The sequence below is a fragment of the Oreochromis aureus genome, linkage group 7 (genome assembly GCF_013358895.1).
Source record: "Oreochromis aureus strain Israel breed Guangdong linkage group 7, ZZ_aureus, whole genome shotgun sequence".
NCBI classification, from domain to species: domain Eukaryota; kingdom Metazoa; phylum Chordata; class Actinopteri; order Cichliformes; family Cichlidae; genus Oreochromis; species Oreochromis aureus.
The window spans coordinates 47,664,739-47,679,895 of record NC_052948.1 but is presented as its reverse complement, the minus strand read 5'-3'; the positions used below and the strand labels follow the sequence as shown (position 1 = coordinate 47,679,895).

The 15,157-nt window shown below is 41.0% G+C and overlaps 1 protein-coding gene and 1 long non-coding RNA gene across 2 annotated transcripts; one reads left to right on the top strand and one right to left on the bottom strand.

Moving 5' to 3' along the window:
* Positions 1-1,312: 1,312 nt before the first annotated feature.
* Positions 1,313-13,703, top strand: alpk2 (alpha-kinase 2). Its single transcript, XM_031754568.2, has 11 exons — positions 1,313-1,341; positions 3,052-4,972; positions 6,014-7,556; positions 7,643-7,790; positions 7,937-8,064; positions 8,173-8,217; positions 8,314-8,612; positions 10,136-10,224; positions 11,166-11,383; positions 11,489-11,537; positions 11,633-13,703. The coding sequence occupies exons 2-11, from the start codon at positions 3,206-3,208 to the stop codon at positions 11,838-11,840; spliced, it is 4,494 nt and encodes a 1,497-aa protein (XP_031610428.2). The 5' UTR covers positions 1,313-1,341; positions 3,052-3,205; the 3' UTR covers positions 11,841-13,703.
* Positions 12,795-14,312, bottom strand: LOC120441274. The gene is made up of 2 exons (XR_005613951.1): positions 13,845-14,312; positions 12,795-13,581 (listed from the first exon to the last, which is right to left on the bottom strand). It is a non-coding gene; the product is annotated as an uncharacterized LOC120441274 (long non-coding RNA).
* Between the last annotated feature and the right edge of the window lie 845 nt (positions 14,313-15,157).

Here is a 15,157-nt window from a genome sequence, read left to right as displayed (position 1 = left end):
TCCCGTCCTCTCACCTGTTCCAGGGAGGATGATGCAACAGCCTTGAAGCACTTAGTTATAAATCTGTCCATCCCTTAAAGATAGAAACATGGGAAAGATTAGCTAAGAGAGATGTTTTACAGTTTGTCCTGCTGATAAAGAGCTCCCTTATGGCCATACACCAAAGTAATGAAGTAATAGATAATAATACATAACAGGAAAACTTCCTGTTTTTTCACCATCTACTATTGAAATGTCTGTTTTGGTTTGTTTTGTTCATAATGGGTCCACAGTGGAAAAATAATCCTTTTCATTTTTCATTGTAATTCACAAATACTTTCAGTTTTATAATTAGAGGACATCCTGGGCAATGAATGAACAGAATTATTCTGCAGTTTTACACATTTATTTCTTACAATTTTCAGCCCTGAAATTTGTAATGATCTAATTTCTCCATAAGCACATCATTTTGTGCAGAAAAACTGAGATGAACTGTACATTTTGAATTTCTTTTTTCCTATATAAAGATATATTTGAGAGTAAATGAGTAGTTAAACTTCTTTGGGCTGACAGAAAGAGTGGTTTAACCAGTCCGGCCCACCTAAGAACAAAGTATGTGGTCCATGATTTAAATTGAATTTGACATCGCTGTCCTAAAGTAACCAATTGAGTCATCGGTCTTCAGATTCTTTCTTCACATTTAGCATACGATGAGTATGGTATAGCACTATAAGATGATCACTCTCTGAATCCACGTCTCAAAAGATAATTTGTTTCGTTTCCCAGAACTCTTCACCACTGAAAACAGGGCATTGTAGCTTTGCCAGAGTAGTTGAAGAGGTATTAATTTCTCAAGGAAAATGGCCCTCATTGTTAAAGGTGTGCCGCTAGCACAGTTTAATCAAACAGGAATTTTAATTACATTAAAATAACTGAAATAGTATATGCTGTATTTTATTATATGTGTAATATCTGTTTTTTATTTAAATACTGCTGTAAACTGAGGTTATTGGGGATGGGACAGAAACAAACAAGATTTTAAGATTTTTTTTCCTGTAATCAGAATCTATAATTGAGGATAAAAATGATTTGAACAAGAAATCAAAGAAATCAAACAGACAATTAAACAACCGCAACTCAAGTCTTCAGTCTGTAAAGTAGGCCATCATTGAAACAGCCTGTAAATATAGATATCGAGTGTTAGATCGGCACATGTCCACTATATCAGGTAACCGACTTTGTACTTGTGGGGAGACAACATTTAAAAATAGACTCACACCCCGAGACCGCCAGCTCTGCCTATGCTTGTACTGAAGTCCTACATCATAGGTCTATATTCTCAACCATACGGCTATCAAAAGGGTACGTACTACTTGCATGGCTGGAAATCCCCCCCACCTCACCAGATAGACAACTGTTTTAATGCCTTGAGTAATAGTTATACTTTTATCCTTTATGATTCACCTGTGTCATGACTTGTTAGACATTTGTTTGTGGCTTTCTTTGGAATGGTAAACGTGGACAGTCACACTTCATCTGGATAGGTGGACGCATAAACTCCGCTGTGCTACACGATACACACGACACGCTTGGTCAAAAATCTGAATTGATTCCTTTATGTGAATTATTTCGGTTTTCATTTCCCTCTCATTTTTAATATGTGACTGTCAGGGAACTCTTACGTTTTAAGGCAGCCTGTGCTGATATTATCAAAACTTTGTTCAAAAGCTTTTCAGGCAAAAGATTGAAAATAGAGACACTTTCAAGATGCAGCACACTTGCGGAGGTTATTTGGCTGAGGTTGGTTTTATTTAGGAAGATCCACAAGAAGAATTCAAAGCCAAACACATTTACATTACACCATTCAATCCTGCCACCAAAACTGCTTTGAATTGCATGTGCAAGAGTGAAATGTACTGTCATATCTTAACAAAAGTCTAAATGTGGGGTTAAAAATTGTACGACATTTTTTTCTTGATCAAGGAGATCAAAAAAAAAAAAGGAATTTACTTTGGTTGGTATTAAGGTCATTCATCAGATTAACTGGCTTTATTGTGATATAGAAAAAAATAATATTGGTGTTTTTAACACTGATTTTTTTTTCTGTCTAAAATCATTGTGAAATCAGTTTCAAATAGAAGTTTGTCAATAAACTCAGAGTAGGTAGGATTTGAATTTCATAGTAAACATCTGAGGTGGAGGGCTGTGCGACGTGTCCTTCCGTGCAGCAGGAATGAATGTGACAAATGCAGGTCACGGGTAAAGATGTTCTGGTATTTTTCCAGTGTCTGTGCCACTACCTCCCCTCCAGAAATCTTGTATATCAGCGTGCATGATTTAAAGTCTCCACCATCAACACTTCATATAATGCCCGCTGCACGTGTGTCGGATTGTCTGCAATGGCATTTTAAGAGGCATCCAAATAATTGCTGCTGTAGTGAGGTATTGCTGTACAACAAATTTAGATAAATGTGAAGGGCTTTAACTAACTATACAGACCAGAGATGGTACTTTCCCTGTAGCTTCATGAACATCAGGTATCATGTTAGCAATAATCATTAAATTTTTAATTAAGTTTTTTTGTTTTCACAAAGAATCCCAACTTTGCACCTTTTTTAAATGGTTTCCTCAGTGTGTAAGTAACGCTTCTGTTCATCAGGTAAATAGTATATTGATAATGTAGTCAATGCACATTTCACCACCACTTGACTATTCAAGAAAATAGACTTTAGAGAGCACAATCTTCCACTGGCAACAAGAAAAGCATCACGAGGCAGACTTCTTTATCAACAAAGAAGTAATGGCAGGAAGGCTTCCTGTTGATAAGATATGTCAAGTGTGTCTTAAACATCCTTGAAATAGATGCAACAAGCCACTGAATGAACCATCTCCTGCTGCTTAGATAAGCAAAATGCAAACTGACAGCTAAAAGGAGATAGTAGCTTTTGCTTCAGATACTTCAAGGAAGTAAATTCAAACATAAGACTCAAGCCAGAGATTCTCTTTCACATCTTTGCATTTTAACTGTTTATTTATTTGAATTTTATGCTAACCTAGTGTGTCACTTTGCAGATACTGAATTAGATAAACAAGGATCCAAATGTACTCTGGGATGGAATAATGACAGAAGGTGCAACAAATCTGTCACTGTACACAAAAGTTTGTCGGCCTCATGTTGCTGTCAGTTTTTTGACAACCTCCTCGAGACGCTCGACTAGAAGTCCCCATGGACGCGTCACTTCCTTGCGCAGACAGCCAAAGTCAGCCGGCTCTGACAGACAGTCAGACTTTGGATTTTGACTCGGTTGTGCACAGTCCCACAGTAGACAAGCTGTCTGCACAAGAACCAGGAACAGAGACTGCGCACTGTCTTTCAGACACCACTGATAAATCCACACTACATGTTTCTGCAGACCCACACAGCCTAAAGGCTTTATCGTCCATCCAAAATGTATCAGAGCAGTTTTCGCTTTCCTCAGAGGCTTCACCAACAGATGACAATTTCAGGGTTCAGCGCTGTTTGAGCCAGTCAGGAAGGAAATCACCTCTAATACCTCAACTCTGTCAGGACCTCATTTTACCTCAGCCTGAATCTGCTTCTTCTCCTCTCATGGAAGGACATACTCCACCTGAATCTTTTGGGGCTGTGTCACTCACACTTGAAGGTTTGATGGAGCTGTCTGTCACTGTCCCCTACTCCAGTCCCAGTTTCAGCTCTGAAAACAAACCTCCATTATTAAGGTCGTTATCACCTCAGTCAGACAGTTCAGATAGCGATACGGCTGTAGCGCCTTTGTCAGATCTTTATATCTTTGAAAGTGATACGCAGGACTTCATTCTAAGCCCAAGTATAGCTCCCGGTGAGATTAAATGTTCTGAATACCAGCCATTATCACAAACAAGTGGGGAACAAGTGAACCATAACTGTGATAAACATGTACTGATGTGTGATTCATCAGACGTGACAGGATGTCATCACAGCTCTTGTGAGGAACAATCCACAGAGAATAATGAGCCAGATGTGAGTGAACACTTGGGGCTAAGAACACCTGCTGTAAATGCTTGTGAGGCATACTTTATGTCTCTAAATGATGAGAGACAAAGAAAAGCAGAGGTCACTGGAGCAACCCCCCCGCGCGGCAACAGCCCTATGGAGGTCTGGCAGGACGCACATCAGTATCTGGCTGGTGATGATACAGAAGATCGGGATGTTTTGGACAAGATGCATCACTCTGTGATCCAAGAAGCTCTCGCTCCTGCCAGTCACTTGTCTTGTTCCCCAAGAGAGACACAGGTTTCACATTACAACCCTGAAGGTAGCAAGGGGATTGGCTGGACAGGCGATGACACCAAAGGTTGGGGGCCACCAATTGAGAGGTGGTCATCAGTAGACAGCTGGGCAAGTGCTCTCTCAGATTGGACTGGGATCATTGCAGCTCCATCAGAGGACTTCACATCAGCCTTTTCAGAAATAGGGGCTGAAATAGATGCATTGACACAGGCCCTATCAGAGGTAAATACTCATACAGAAGCAGAGACTGTGAAAGAAGGACACAATCTAGAAACAACAGCTAAGGCACAAATGGGTGTGCAGGATCAACCTCTAAGCACACAAAACATCTCAGAGAGCTCCATCCACTCTGGGCAAGGCTGTCTCTCTTTGTGCCTCGACTCTACAGGACTCGAACCCCATCACACAGAGGGGGCTGAATCCTTATGCGATCCAACACCCACCACACAGGGAGACAAGTGCTCCCCATCCAGAGGTGCACCTGGTACAATGGTGGCCTTTTCAGGAGAAAACACAGCAGATGCAACTGTGGTTACACTGATGTCTGGATCTACTTCTGCTGATCTGGACCTCTCTCCGTTTGATGAATGTGCAGAGTCCCAGGACACAGAAAGTTTCATCAGCGATGAAAAAACCCCAGTTGTACTGAGTATAATAGAAGATACAGATTTGGACCCTCCTACAGATTTAATAACCAAGGAGGTAAGATGGTAGATATTTGAACACTTGAGAGGTGAAAGTTTGTGATCAGCATGAAGTGAAAACATGAACTATTACAGAATATTTTGCAGTCGTGCTTGGGGGATGTGTGCAACTCTTTCCAGTCTGTCTGTTTGCATGATGGCCAACAGCATCGTTGGCCAGCAGACAAATCAGTCATGCCCTTTTGAAACACAGGCACAAAGTTCAAAAACATTCCTGCTCTTGTCCTTGTCGTCGTTGTCATACCTTTAATATCACTAAGCCAGTCATGAGTTGCGCTGAATATAAAATCCACGTATGTCACCACACACCAGGCTCGCGAGCATTGTCGGCTTGCTTTGGATTGGAGCCATTCAGTTTGCAACCAAGTCCTTGCACCCACAGCCTTGATTGGATAAGTCGTTTGGCTCCCAACCTCAAAGACTGACAGCTGTGGGTGCTGAGGGAAAAATGAGTGCCTAAGAGGAAAACTTTGGATTGACAGAAATGGCACCTAATAATAGCTGAGAGTCCAGTGATAATAGCATGCATCCTTGGCGTGTCAGGGTGAGAGGAGAGCACAGCTGAAAACTGAAACACGACCCTCCATTGCCCTCTCTCTATTTGTACGCACCCTTTGACACACCCATTTCCACCACATCTCCTTTAAAAAGCCCCGATCAGGACCCTGACAGGTTCTTGGGGCTAGGACACTGCTTTTGGTTGACTTAGAGGTGCAATTGCAGCTGGAGGTACAGTCTTTAACACTGACAGTCAAGGTTCCAGTTGCATGCAGGACATATGGACTGGTGGATTGGGTATAGAAGCATGGTGTTTTATAAACGTCTGATTTTTGGCTCTATAGAAAGGTACGTGCTGAAATGAAAAATATCTGATCAGTCTTTTATGTAATTGCCTGATACTGAACCCTAAGGCAGCGTATTAAAAGCACTGTTACAGTGTTCTGTGTTTGTCTATGTGCAGCCATAGAGGAAATTGAAAGAGAACTTTCTTTAATTCTCAGTTTAACACTTTGTTGTTCTTTGTCCTTTTCTTTATCAGCCCATTGGAGATAGACTGTGTGAAGTGACAGATGAACACAGGCTTGTCCAGCTGGGCTCAGTGGCCGAGCCGGAAGCTAAACTGAGCTGTGGGCGATTTGAGGTTAATAGGGATGAAAACAAATCAATAACTGATTGTAGTGTCCTCACCCCGGACGCTCTGACAGACTCAAACGTGCCAGGTGGAGACACACAACCTAGCCTGCATTTTAATGCTGACAACCGCGTGTCTATTGACACTTTGCCAGACCTTGATAGAGCACGTCAGGTGGAGGCGCAGAGGGCCAGTCCCACATTTATTATGCCCTTAGCTCCAGTGAGTATTGGCCCTTCCCTCAACTGTAGGACAAGCAGCAGTTTGGAAGGTGATCAGATTTGTTTGAAAGGCTCTCTCAATAACAACAGTTGCAATCAAGTAAGACAGAGTGCTCTCTTGCCAACCTCGGATGGAATTACTAACAAAGCATCTCTGGAAGGCGGTGAGGAGTTGATTCATGAAAAGCAGAATACGACAAAGACTGCTGAGAGATCTTCACCAGAGGGACTACAAGGCTTGAAAACTAGTGACACTGTAGACTCTTTCTTTTCTAGAAAGACAATATTTGAGGAGATTGATGACTTCAATAGGGAACTAGAAAACTTCATCCCTATCCCTGCTGAAAATTTCTTCATTTCAAAAGAGAAACACATTGCATGCATCACTTTAGATATTTATGATCCATTTGTCTCCAAGCCTGTAAAACCCAAAGCTATTAAATCGGAGAAGGTTGATCTGACTCATAAAAAGACCGAAAAGATGCCTCACAAAACCCACAAGAACACCTCAGAGGGAAAAACACGATCCAAAAAGGATAAATCGTCTGGTCATCATCATTTCACCCAACCTTCCAAAAAACAGGAAAGCAAATGTCACCGTGTTTCCGCTCAGCAGACCTCCAACCAGCAAGACACTCACCCTACTATTGGAGAAAATCATAGCAGTGAGAACAGTCAATCTGGACTTGAGGCCAAGGAGGCCACATTGGTTATTGAGGCAGGTGTAGTAACTGAGAAGGCAACAAGCAAGCCACACGGCAAGAAGAAAAAGAAACATGGTCAGAATACAGCGCCGGGGGAGCCACTGGCTGAAGTGGAGAATGGAGCAAAATCAAAGACTGCAAAAGGAAGAATCGAGCTGTTCGAATCTAAGTTGGGTGCCAAAGCTGGCAAAGCTCAAAAGGAAAGCGAACAGCCAGATGTAGCCGAAATAAAGTCCCAGCAGCAATCGGAGGCTAAAGCGTCAGAGGGAGAAGAACCTCCACATCCCACAGACAGTAAGGGCCACCAGCCAAAGAACTTTACAAGTCCTCTGAATGATGATGTGGTTAAAAGGCGACGTCTGTCAGAGGATAAGTTTGGGAAGATTGTGAGCATTTTGGAGTCTAAACTACCAAAGTCAGACGTGTCAGCAAAAGGAAAGGAAGCTGAGCTCAAGACTGATGTTGGAGGAACTCGTAAGAAGGCGTACAGTGAAGTGGTCAAACAGAGGATTCCACCCAAGGAAGGTACGGGAATTGATTAAACAACTAGTCCTCTGCATGGAAACACATATTTCACATGGCATTATTAAAGCCTATCATAATATCTGCAGAGCCCAAGGTGGTGAAGCCTATCCAGGCAGTGGCAGTGAGTGGTGACCCCCAGAGTCTGTGCCTGTGGTGTCAGTTTGCTGCTGTAACCTCGGCCTACACTGTGACCTGGAGCAGAGAGGGTACTGTCCTGGCTGAGATGAAAAGAAGGTAATTCATATGACTTTTATGTCATTTTTAGCAATAATAATGTCCTACCGAGCTGGTTTAGCTTCCCTGCAGCTGCTTTCTATCTGCAAGCTGCTTTGCAACTGTCTGTTTTCTTCTACTGAGTAACACTGTCCCTTTGTCTGAAGTGCAGGGGACGAGAGCAGAGTGTCCCTGACCATCAGCAATGCTTCTCACAAAGATCTGGGCAAGTACCTCTGCCAGCTCAGCAGCTTACATGGCTCAGTCAGCCTGGACTACCTGCTCACATATGAAGGTAACAAAAAAATGTAGCTCATTTTTGAAAGTGAAAATTTTTAAAACGTTTACATGATGTATATAAATGAAAACTACATTTTTTTAAATTTTCCCCGTTATTTTACAGTGCTCAGTGAGATTGTCATCCCTCTAGCTCCAAAAACCGTTTCATGTGAGTTAAGATCTAGGAGCATGTTACTTTCTACAGCTGAGCTTTAAAAAGAAGACCCCAGATGTAGTATTGTGTCTGTAATTTTTTCCTCCCCAGCTGACCCTGTTGAGGTTAGTAGTGAAGAAGAGGACGCCCACTTCTCCAGACTCTTGTTCAAAGACGATTTCTTATCCGATCAATACTTTGGAGACAGCCATCCTATCAGTATGATCACCGAAAAGGAACACTTTGGGGAGGGCATGCATCGGCGGGCTTTCCGGACCAAGCTGCATGCGGGTCAGATACCCCTGTTACTGCCAGGTCACTCCTGTGTGCTCAAAGTGCACAATGCTATCAGCTATGGGACCAAGAACAATGAAGAGCTTGTTCAGAAGAACTTCACCTTGGCTGTGGAGGTACGAAAATCACAGTTAGTCTGTAGTAATTCTTCATGGCTCAAGGAGTAATTATGAGATTATAGAAGACTGTAGGAAAACAGCCCTCAGCTCCCTTTGCACTACGCCCTCGCTAACTCTCCTGATGACATCTAGCCCCGGTCACTAGTTTCAAATTTACTAAGTAAAACATGAGGCTAATTTTGGAAATGAGGGTCTCCATTAGAGTCAAAAAGGAGGACAAAGCAGATCATATTTTAAGGTTATTGCACCTGGTGGCTGATGGAAAGATGGCACTGCACCAAAAACCTTGTGATTGCTTTGGTTGCTAGCATATTGGTGCAGTCACCTGTAGTTTGCATGGAAGATGCTGACTTGTGTGCTAGCACTTGCTAAGCTCTAGCCATGCAGTGGCAAACTTTGAGAAAGTACAACATGAACCAGAATCAAAGTAAAAGTCATGTCTCAGTGCTGCAGTTGGCATGTTTACAGACATGTTAGCATCTTCCATGTTATCATGTTAGAACTGTCGCAATCAGCCAGCGATCGAATCGGTCAAAAGAAGGTTTTTGTCAGCTGACTGGTGAACACGTTTTCTCCCTAGCAGCTGTGGTTGTTAGGAGCTCACTGACTAATCTCTAAGCCTTTGTTACTGGGGCTATCAATCTCAGCAACCACTCACCAGCTGGTTGGAGCATACCTCTTTTTCCCTAATGACCCGCGGTTGCCCAATGGTTTTAGACCGTTCTTAAGTGTGGCTGGGGCCTTAGTGATGTGACTCTACACTGTCACACGTCCACTATGGTGGCCAAGTGAGTTGTCGTTAGTTGTTATCTGACTGCAAAACCTAATTTGGACTAATTGTGTCCAGTTTCAAAACAGTAAGGTAGTGACAGTGTTAAAGCTCAGGGTAAATCTTCATAACAGGAACTCAGCTACATTTTATACACAGTCTATATATGATTAGCTCTGTGGTTGTTGCTATCATCCTTTTTCTGGAGACTGAAGTGACTCTTGACTGTGAGGGAGACATGCTAAGTAGCATTAGCACATTTGTTTTAAGCTGCTAGACCACACTTGAATTTTAATCACCAAACACTGCAAAACGGACCTCTTGGCCCAACTTTAACTGCAGCTAAGCCCAGTACACCACAGTATTTGACAGCTAACGGCCTATTTAGCACATACCTGTCACTCAAAGTGGCCATTCTCTCAATATTGTAAACTTTAAGCCTTAACGAAAGTTAAACAGCACACTTTTATAACATCTATATGCCATAAAGGAAAGGTGAAAAGTGCTCTTTTACCAGACTACAAAGAAAGTTTTACTTTTGTCTTTACCTACATGCATCATAATGACACTATACTTAGTTTACAACTCCAAAGTGTCTGTAATAGTATACTGTTCTACAGAATACATACTGCAAATTTTTTCTTTGTATGTGTGTTAAAAGTTGGATTAAATAATAAAATTCTCACCAATCGATTCAGTTCACTTCATTCTGTTTCATTTTATTATTTCATTTATTTTTGATGCTCTGCAGGAATGCCAGGTCCAGAACACAGCAAGAGAGTACATCAAAGCTTACACTGCTGCTGCTCAGTCCACCGAAGCCTTCGGAGACATCCCAGAGTGAGTGACACGTTTGATAAGCTCGTTATCATTTCTTCACTACATTAATTCGCTTTTTTTTTTTTTTTTTTTATTTGTTCATTTCAGGCACAACAAAATACATATATTGAACATAAAGTGCACAAAAAAACAAAACAAAAAAACCAAACAAAATGTACCTGAAAAGGAGTGGGATGAAGAAAACTTATTAAATCCCACCCCTATATTCACTCATCAACAAAAAACAATAAGCTTCCCGCAGCTACGCCCATCATTGCAAACCAAACAAACCAAACCAAGCAAAACAAATAGAACCTTCATAACTGAATACAGAATATGTTAATTATAAATTGCCTTACCACAGGTAACAGGCAATAATAATTACAAAGTAACAAACACACATACATATACATATATATCTACACACACATGTACATATATACACATACATACGCACACACTGTTTTTTGTTTTTTTTTTTCCCCTTGGAATCCATACCAGCAATGGTAAGCGAACAGACATTACAGAGCACACTAAAACCATCATTGATTATACTGTGACCAGACCAACTGTTTGTAGAGGAATTTAAATCTATGAATATTTTTGCATTGTTTCAGTTGTAAACTCAGACTGTTCCAGATTTTCACACCACATACAGACACACAAAAACCTTTATGGGTTGTTCGAGTTCTAGGTAATTTGAATTCTCCGAAGCCTCTCACATTATAAGCCCTTTCTCGAATTTCAAATATAGATTGTAAATTTGCAGGTAGAAGTTTATTAAAGGCTTTGTATAAGATTATGGATGTATTGTAATTAACCAGATCCTGGAATTTAAGTAACTTTGCCTGAAGAAAGAGTTTGTGAGTATGATCTAGATAACCAGCCTTGTGAATAATACGCAGTGCTCGTTTCTGTACTGTACTTTTAATCGGAGCTACTTTGTTTGGGGCATTCACCAGGATAATTCCCATCTACCTGATTCACCGTCCGTCGAATGACATCCCCTACGCCACACTGGAAGAGGAGCTGATCGGGGACTTTGTTAAATATTCAGTCAAGGACGGCAAAGAGATCAACCTGATGAGGCGTGATTCAGAGGCAGGACAGAAATGCTGTGCTTTCCAGCACTGGGTTTACCAAAAAACTGACGGCAACCTGCTGGTTACTGACATGCAAGGTCGGGAAAACAATTCAAATAAAATTGTGAAAAATCATTTTTTTGTGGGAACTATTTCTTTGCAGGTTAGAAATCTAAACATCTATGTGATTTGTTGCTTTTCAGGAGTTGGCATGAAGCTTACTGATGTGGGAATAGCCACCTGTAAGAAAGGGTGAGTATGTACATTTTATTGAGACCAAACACACTCTATGTGCAAACTGTGAATTTGCACTAACTGATCTCTGAATGTTATTTTTTTCTTTGTAGATACAAGGGATTCAAAGGAAACTGTGGCACCTCCTTCATAGACCAGTTTAAGGCCTTGCATCTGTGTAATGTGTACTGTGAGATGCTAGGTCTCAAATCCCTGCAGCCCAAAGCCAAAAAGCCAGCGTCTGCTCCAAAACCCAAATCCCAGAGCTCCACTGCACCCAAGAAGAAAACATTTGGCCCAGTAGTTAAGGGGAAGTCATAACAGGAGGAGAATGCTGGACTAAGGATTTGATTATCAATTGAATCTGTTACCTTTTCTTTTTTTAGTGATTCGCGTCATTCACTTTGGACTGAATTCTGCAGAGTTTTATGGACAGTTTCTATAAACTTTTTAGATTTTAGGAGACCTTTTAAAGGTAATAAATGTAGCACAAGCAGCAGCTGCAGCTAACGAGACTGTCGATGAACTGTGATGTCTTGACTGATGAGCGAGGAACAATTTCCTCTTGTTTTTCTACTCCTGGGATATTTTCAAACTATTAGTTCATTAAATTAATGGACTTTTTATTGATTGATTAGATGAAATGTCTAAGTTAGGTTGTACGAATGGGTGTGTTTTGTTTTTTGTGTGTGTGTGTGTTCGCTTTGCAAACTGGCAAATAATTGAACATGTATCCAGTTTAATGTTACATTTTATTTGTTCATGTAACTGATTTAGAATGACATCATGATCCAACTCTGGACACAAAACAAAGACATTTTTACCCATAAAGTTGATGTATCACTTGAATGTATGTAGAAGTGAGCAGTTGTGAGCGTCTCTCAGTATTTCTAAGTTAGACTTTAGTGGTATAAAAGTCCTCCAGCTACCCACATTCAGTGCATGTATAGGGAAAGGCACGTAGAGTGAACCCTATAATACCACATTAACCTGACATCGAGAGGCTATACGATCCCAGGAGTATTCCAGCTATTCAGCTGCAGTCTAAAACAGTCTTTATACAACATGCCTCTGATCACTCCTCACTTCTACCTTTCAGACCCCTGACCCACATTGCTGACGTGGCACTGAGGTTGCAAATGTTTGATTTCTTTCGCATGTGCGTGGTAGGACAGGTGAAAGACGGTGAGTCAACATTACTAGAAGGAATACAAATTCCTGCGTATGTTTGTTCTCTGCTTGGTCTTGAAGGCGTCCGTGAAATGTGAACCTCTGTCAGCAACAAATCAAAAGCACTTTATTTACGGTAAACAGAGAGACAAATGTGCAATAGGCGTTACATTTACAACTCTGGCATCAGCAGTAGTAGTAAACCAAGGCCTGTTTTAAGGTCTCTAGCAGCAAATTAGCACCTTGAATCCAAAAAGAAAGTAGGCCACACTCAGAGGCTCAGCATCACATACGATGCATAAACACACCAAATGTCTATTTCCATCTCCTGCTCTGGTGTAGTGTGCACAGAGCCACTGGCACAGCTGACATACAGTCTTGCTTTACAGTGTGAACAACAAATTTAAAACAGGAGGATTTATTAAAAAAAACAAAAAAAAAAACCAAACAAACACTTAAACCCAAAAGTGAAGGAGTGCGCCGAGGTGCTTTTCACACTGTAGCTATTTAGTGTGATAATGGCGTTTGACGGAGAGGAAACAAACACCATTGTCACACTCCACAGCTCTGGAGGACAAGGTTTTCTGCAGACAGAGGCGCTGTTGGTGCAAAGTGGTGGATGGGTGACCTGGTGAAACAAAACGGGGGAAAAGTGTAAAATCAGGAAAGAAAAATCCAGATTAAATAAATTGTGCAGTTTATACTTGGCCAATTTTTTTTTTTTTTTTTTTTTTTTTTAAAGCAGTAAAAACAGACAATAACAGATTTTGAAGGAAAAGAAAAAAAAAGCCATAGTGTCATGTAAATATTCTAGGCTTATCCAGTATGTCCAAAGTCCAGTCTAGTCTTTTTTTTCCTAACTGATTGTGGGGATGACTGCAGCTGTGTGCACCTGTGTGTGTGAAGGAGACAAAGAAAGACACCCATGTGAGACTCAATTACCAAGTTTGCCTTAACTTCTTTAAAATGATGAAATTAAAGACTGGGTCAGGCTGTATGCCAAATGAGCTTGAATGAGGTTTCAGTCTACTTTTAATGTTAAACACATCTGAGCTGAATCGGCACAGGCGAGGGTCCATCAGAGCCCTTTACAATTTAAAGTGTTCATTCAAACATTAAATGCTTCAGACCTATAGGAGGGAAATGCCTACTCACCTTAATTTTCAAAAGGTCTTTCCAGATTCATTCATACTCAATAGTTGCACTTTTCCCTGCAGCTACTCTTTTTCTCTTCTACTCTCGGTCTTCCTTCTCATGCCAGTGTCTCTTTGTTAATGCCAGTTTTAAGTCCAGTAGAGCGTCCGCAGCTGCAGGTTCGTGAAGTGATCCGTGGTGCATTTGGGTTCAGGGCTGTCCCATCCAAGTCTTTATGTAGACAGAGCAGAGTTTGGACAAACAGCCAGTTGCACATTAGTGATAAGCTACGGGGGAAGTATTGATCGACCCTGACCAGAGGTAGAAGGTGGAGGGGAGACTTTAAAAAAAAAAAAAAAAAAACCCCTGGCCAGGGCCTTAATAATCAGGATTCACTGAAAGTCACTTTGAGCTCAGCAATAACAAACTTAAGACTGGTGCTGCTCCCAAGCAAATAAAGCAGTTTGGTGGAAATGAAATTTATTTTTGTTGGAGGTAGGAATCTAAAATACTCATACTGCAATGTGCTGTTTCATATGTTCTCGGTTTTAAACACCAAACTTTGAAGTTCCTAAGAATTTATTCATGACCAAAAACATCAGTTCTAAGGTCACAACTTAATCTGCAATAGCTGCCAGGTGAATGAACAGTTACTGGCTAAACCACACGAATCCCACAAGTGTCAAAGGTCACAAGAGTTAGCTAAAAGTTATTTGCTGCGATAGTAGAGTTACACGTACGGTACTCGCCGAAATGTAGATTAAATTGAAGTGAAGCGATGTTTGAAATTGTTTTAAGCCCAAAAATGAAATTGAGATTGAATTAATTAAAGTGATGGATAAATGGCTAAAGTACTTGTTTATAATGTTAAATATAAAACCTACATGTAATTAGATGTAATTCATACAGTTTTTTAACCAAACTGAGATTAACAGCGTGCATGAACTTGACAGGCTTTTAAGCTCACTGTTGTAATGCAAGGTTAACAAAGGCCTGCATGACACTGAAAACAGCTTTACATGAACGGGCCAGTGTTTTACTCAGAAACAAGTGTTTAACCTGAAATCAAATCCATTAAAAGTTCGTGTACATCTACAAGAACAAAACAAACCTGTTTCAATAATACCTGTGATTTTTTTTTTTTAAGAGTGAGTGAAAGTGTTTATAAGGAGCTACAGGAGAAAAGTTGGCTTTTGGTTTGTTTGTGACCAGATTGAGGGTAGGAGGGCTTGATAAAATGTCCCCGGACTGGCAGGGTGGCTTTTATTTGCTCGTCCTTGAAGCTGATAACTCTTAGATTGCCTGTGTGAATGAACTGAGGTCCCTTCACCATC

Bases quoted from the DNA above. Each gene is read 5' to 3' on its own strand.
- alpk2 (XM_031754568.2), top strand. From the start codon at position 3,206: ATGGACGCGTCACTTCCTTGCGCAGACAGCCAAAGTCAGCCGGCTCTG. The intron at 7,791-7,936 runs GTAATTCATATG...CTTTGTCTGAAG, and splicing joins CTGGCTGAGATGAAAAGAAG to TGCAGGGGACGAGAGCAGAG. The intron at 10,225-11,165 runs GTGAGTGACACG...GGCATTCACCAG, and splicing joins GCCTTCGGAGACATCCCAGA to GATAATTCCCATCTACCTGA.